General features: G+C 39.8%; 1 protein-coding gene across 1 annotated transcript in view; it reads right to left on the bottom strand.

The window, feature by feature from the left end:
* Window positions 1-6000, bottom strand: part of EXOC2 (exocyst complex component 2) — a 260684-nt gene that overhangs the window by 112848 nt on the left and 141836 nt on the right. Inside the window, exon 16 of the mRNA XM_006870567.1 lies at window positions 5463-5524. Coding sequence (XP_006870629.1) covers window positions 5463-5524 — 62 coding nt within the window. The remainder of the gene's footprint in view (window positions 1-5462; window positions 5525-6000) is intronic.

Genomic DNA, 6000 nt, shown 5'->3' with positions numbered 1-6000 from the left:
ATGGAGGGGATTGGAACCATGGCAATGAGATGATATATGATGGAATGAATGTAAAACTAAAGTTCCCCCATGTAAACTACCATATAATTCACAATAAAACATTAAAAAAAAAAAAAAAACTTCACCCAAAAAGTGAAGGCAAGTTACTGACTGGGAGACGATTTTCAGAAACCACACATCCAAATAAAATCAAATAACAAAAATGCACATGAAACTTTGACAACTCAACAGCACAAAGACAAATAATCCAATGAATCATAAAATAGGCAAGGGACTTGAAAAGATCTTTCACCAGAACCATGAACTGTGGAAGAAGTGCAGTCAGAATGCCCCTTACAAGTGAAGATGGCCTGACTTCGTCTCACGGAATTCAGATATGTCATCAGGAAGGGCCCATCCCTGGAGAAGGATGTCATGCTTGGTAACGTGAGAGTCAGCCAAAAGGGGCGGAGCTCCCAACAAGCCAGCCTTCCACAGTGGCTTCCCAGTGGGCTCCAACATAACACTTGTGAAGATGGCACGGACTGGGCAGCGTGCCGTTCTACTGTGCAAATGGATATCATCAAGTCGGCGCTCGCTGGATAGCGTCTAACAACAACAACAACAGGAAAAAGAAGTCACGGTGGCACAGGGGTTAAAGTACTCAGCTGCAACCCCAAAGGTCAACAGTTCAAACCCTTTAGCTGGTCCACAGGAGAACTACATGGAAGTTGTCTTCCACGCCTTGGGAACCTTACAGAGCTGTTCCACTGACTCCTATAAGGGGGCTATGAGTCGGAATCATAGATCATAAATCCATGAAAAGAGGTGCTCTGCTTTCTCAACCTGACCAATGATGTACACATACACACATATACGCTGTGGGTTAATGCGCCAGACTGCAAAGCCACTTGAACTGCAAGGTTGGTGGTTCAAGCTCACCAGCTGCTCCTTGGAAACCCTATACAGGGTCGTTATGGGTTGGAATCGACTCAATGGCACTTCACAACACAACAACAACACACATCTACACGTGTACATGTGTATGTGTGTGTGTATTTATAAATATTTTTCCTTGATATACAGCAGGTAAAATAAGCTGGGTGAACTGGAAAAGTTATGTGATAGATATATTTAAAGCAACAACAAAAAATTCAAGACCAGCTGCTGCAGCTGCTTACGTACAACAAAAAAAAACCTCATGGGACTTGGCTCCTTGGTTTGGAGGTTTAGGGTCACGGTTTCATGGGAAAGCTCTCTTCATTACCTAAGAATCATACACTCAGGCCTTCTGCTCTACTTCCTCACTCGCAGCGTAGTGTTGGAAAGGTTGTACAGGTGACCCAATGCACAGCAGTTGGTCTCTGTTTACCTGGAAGGCCAGGAGCAGCAGGAGGGGATGGAAAGTGTGGCCCACTGCCTCCTAGAATGACTGTCACCTTTGCACGTGATCAGAAGAAACTGATTGGTGCGTGGCTCTCATTACTGAATATTTTGATCAGGATTCTATAGAGAAATCCTTATCAAAAGGGGGGAAAACGTAAAAAAGAATTTCATATTCTCATGGATTCCAGACTTCTTGGAGCCATGGAAGCTAAACAAATCCCTGAAATTACTGCCCTGAGATAATCTCTGAACTTTAGAACCAAAATTATCCTGTGAAGCCTTCTTAAAATCAAACAACTGTTTAGCTTAACTAATAAATAAGATCTGCCTTGAACATGAAAATCTTAAGAACTATGGGTTGAAACCAACTAGACATTACTTCACAACAATAATACGAGATCAAAAGAAGCACTGCGAGCAGAGTGGGTTACACGTTGGATGACTAACCTCAAGGTCAACAGTTCAAATTCACCAGCCACTGCGAGGAAGAAAAATGAGGCTTTCTGCTGCAGTAAAGATTTACAGCCTTGGGAACCCTGTTCTGGGTCGCCATGAGGCAGAAGCTCAAACTGACAACAGCAATTCAAAAGGTTATACTGCCCGCCTAGGAAAATTAGGGGGTAATAAGCTCATGTTGGGAGTCCTGGTGTGGTGCTGTGGGTTAATGTGCCAGACTGCAAAGCCGTTTGAACTGCAAGGTCGGTGGTTCAATGGCGGACGTCATCCTGCCAAGGAACAGAACAGCGAGAAGCCTTATGCATGAAAAGTTCATTGTTTAGCAAAGTGACAATGAATGTCCCCTTGGTTGGCAAAGCCACAAGGGATGATTCATGCAGGGGCCCCACGGTCTCTAGTTTTCCCTTGGAAAAATAGTTTATTTCTGATTTCCTTGTAAAAAGTTTTAGGAAATCTTGCATAATCATTAGATACTTTAAACAAACCTCATGTTACAATAGTTGCCTTCCACATTAACATTAACTTTCACACCATATTCAATCTTACGTAGTTATAAAAAAATGTTTTTTACTTTAACAATAAGTTTTAACATTAGAAATAACCACACTAGCTAAAGTTTTAGCAATAAAAGCTTAAAATTGTAAGAAACATTCCATGTAGTTTTAGTCAAGGACATTAAGGCCTTTAGAAAGCAGTTTGGAGACAGTCAAGGGCAGTGAGAACTTGGGACAGAGGTAGGAATTTGATTAGAAGTTTTGAGAAATTGTTAGCATGAGAGAATTACTGGTTTGTTCTTAACTATGAAACTTTAGGGTACTTTTATGTTCTTGTTAAATCAATTATATATATGACCAGTTATAGTAAAAATTATGTTTTTGATTGTAAGCTGTAACTAATTATCTATAGAAAGTAATAGATGTTGGTAAAGTTAGAAATTAAGATGTAGAACTTTGTTTAAAATTAACCTGACATTTAAAAAGGATTAGAGAAAAAAAAATTAAGGCCAAACTACACATTTTAGGGAAGATTAGAGAAAAACAGAGTCGCTCACAGAAGGCACAAGTTATCAAGGTAACTAAGGAGTAACTAAGGAGTGTAGAGACACAGGAATGTTTGATGACCTTGTGTTCCTCTTATATGTCTGATGTAAGAATATAATATTTGATTGATTTGTAACTGCTTGTACGTGACTATTGTGAGATCATGTTGTTGTTGTTGTTAAGTGCCGTCGAGTCGGTTCCGACCCATAGCGACCCTGTACAGGGTTTCCGAGGGTGTAAATCTTTACGGGAGTAGAAAGCCTCATCTTTCTCCCGCGGAGCAGCTGGTAGTTTCGAACCGCTGACATTAAGGTTCGCAGCCCGATTCGTAACCACTACGCTACCAGAGCTCCTTTGTATATTCTAAATGGGATATAAGAAGCAACAATTTTTGAAATAAAGAAAGAGTCAGAGAGTCATCATTACCATCACCTGCCTGAGACTGAAAACGACCCATTGACTCTGTGTGTTTTTTCACCGAATCCGTACCTCCCTCTGAGCTTTCACAAATTGTCGAGGCTGGTCCCCGACAGTTCAAGCTCACCAGTTGCTCCTTGGAAACCCTATACAGGGTCGTTTTGGGTTGGAATCAACTTGACGGCACTTGACAACAACAACAAAGTAGCTCATGTTGAGCAGGGAGGAACAATGCAGAATTGTTCCTCCCTGGACAACATGAACTTACTGTCCCTAACAATTCTACAACTTGAAGAAAGTTGCCAAACTTACTGAGTTATGCATGGAGAATTTGTTGAATTGGTGCATGTTTTCTTATGTACGTTTTCAATAACAAATCAATAGAATTTTTAAAAATTATCTCATTCTCAAAGGAAGACTAACAATAAGAAGTATAAAAGCATAGGGAAATGAAGAAATATTGCAAGGAATCATTATTTCTCAACAGCCTGATCATTAGCAGTTTGCAAATTTGAGCGATGTATTATAATTTCCTTCTTTTATTTACTAAGGTAAAAACTGCCAGTTTCCAGGATTTTTTTTTTTTTTCCTTCCATTAAAATGTTGTTATTGTGTGCCATGGAGTCGGTTCCAACTCATAGCGACCATGAACAGGGTTTTCGAGGCTGTAAATCTTTACGGGAGCAGAAAGCTTCACCTTTCTCCCATTAAAATAAGATTTAAAATACTGGGAACAGAAATGTATTTTGCTGGAAATTGCATTTTGTCTAGTTCCACTGCAGATAGAGGGGGACATGTGGCTAAATCCTGACCAACACGAGGAGATGTGAGAAGAAGCTGTTGGAAAAGAGCTAAGTATTGTCTCCTGACAGGAAGGTGGCCGTTTACAACCTTGAGACAGACGCCAAGGTCATGCAGTATGCTCAGGACCACAGAACAGAGGCAGCAGATGCCTCAGACTTGCAATGACATGACTGAACTGCCAACACTGGCTCTTCATGCAACAGGAAAGATCAAACCTTAACTTGTTTAAAGCACTGATGTTTCCTAGCAAATCAACTTAAATCTCAACCGATATTCCCACTTTCCAGGACTGCTGTGGAGATTCATGGAGACAGATGCGAAAAGAATAAAGATCGTAAAAACTACTTTCAAAGGGATTCTGAAACCCTAAAAGGCCTTTATCGGAAAGGATGATGACCCACAAGGGATAGGCCATGGCTTGATTCAAAAAAACTCCAAAAAGATTTTTGTTAGAGGTGTTTTGTTTTGATTGCTGTTGTTAAGTGCCGTCGAGTCCATTTCAACCCACAGCAACCCTGTATAGAGTTTCCAAGGAGCAGCTGGTAAGCTTGAACCACCAACCTTACAGTTCAAACGACTCTGCAGTCTGACACATTAGCCCACAGCGCCACACCAGGACTCCATAAAGAAGACTGTTGCTGTTAGGCACTGTGAAGTTGGTTCCGACCCATGGCGACTCTGTATAGGGTTTCCGAAGATGCAAATTTCTATGGAAACAGAAAGCCTCCTCTTTATCCCGTGGAACCACTGGTAGCAGTTTTGAACTGCTGACCTTGAGGCTAGCAGCCCGACTTGTAACCACTATGCTACCAGAGCTCCATTTGTTTTGACTAGGGGTCTGCAACAACATTTTTGAAACTTTGTTTTTCTGTAATACTCATGTTTTTGAATAATTTAGAATTAAACATGACTAATTTTAAAACAAAAGTAATACAAACAAAAAGCATAGAGTGATACAAGAAGAAAAAGACCACTGTAAGAGAAATCTATTTTTAAACTATTTTTAAAGTATTTACCATTTGTGCTAAGCAAAAAAATGACCCCAAGAAGGAAAATTTGAAGAAACGTATTGTTCTAGTTTTTGAAAAGTATTCAGTTACAGTGAAGAGAGGACAGAAAGAGAAAGAGAAAGCGAGCACATGGGGAAAGGAAAGGAAAGAAAAGGGAAAATTTAACACAACAAACAATTTATTTAATGTAATGCACACTAAAATTGGAGTCCTGGTGTGGCGCTGCAGGATAATTCGCTGGACCACAGGGTCAGTGGTTCAAACCCACCAGTTACTCCTTGGAAACCCTATACAGGGTTGCTATGGGTTGGAACTTACTCCACAGCACTTAACATCAATAACAAGGAATAACTGAAATGAGTAAACTTACTAGAGAAGTCAGTCCTTCATTGTCAACAACCCAGTCTTCCTTTTCAGCTAATCTCTTTATTTCTACATAGGAAATAAGCACACACAAACATTTTATTATAATTAACTCAATGAACTTTACAGAGATAAAAAACAACTACAACGGTTATGATCTTTAATTGTTTTATATAGTAAAACAAATGGGGCTAACAAATAAGTATGATAAACTCAAGGATTTGAATGTGTATTGCTCACTTCTTCTAATTAAACTAACATACATAAAAAATATTTACTGTACAGTCCAATTTAGAGAATTCTGTGCTAGGTTCGGAGTCATGGTGTGGTACTGTGGGTTAATGCACTGGAATACAAGGTCAGTTTGAACCACAAAGTTGGTGGGTCAAGCTCACCAGCCATTCCTCGGAAACCCTATACAGGGTTGGACTATGAGTTGGAACAGACTCAACGGCACTTAACAACAACAAGCTAGGTTCAATGACAATTATAGATAATGATATCTTATTTATTATTCATGAAATGCTAAACATATGCAAAATAAG

The sequence above is a fragment of the Chrysochloris asiatica genome, unplaced genomic scaffold, assembly GCF_000296735.1.
Source record: "Chrysochloris asiatica unplaced genomic scaffold, ChrAsi1.0 scaffold00144, whole genome shotgun sequence".
Taxonomy (NCBI): domain Eukaryota; kingdom Metazoa; phylum Chordata; class Mammalia; order Afrosoricida; family Chrysochloridae; genus Chrysochloris; species Chrysochloris asiatica.
This window is presented reverse-complemented; position numbering and strand designations above follow the sequence as displayed.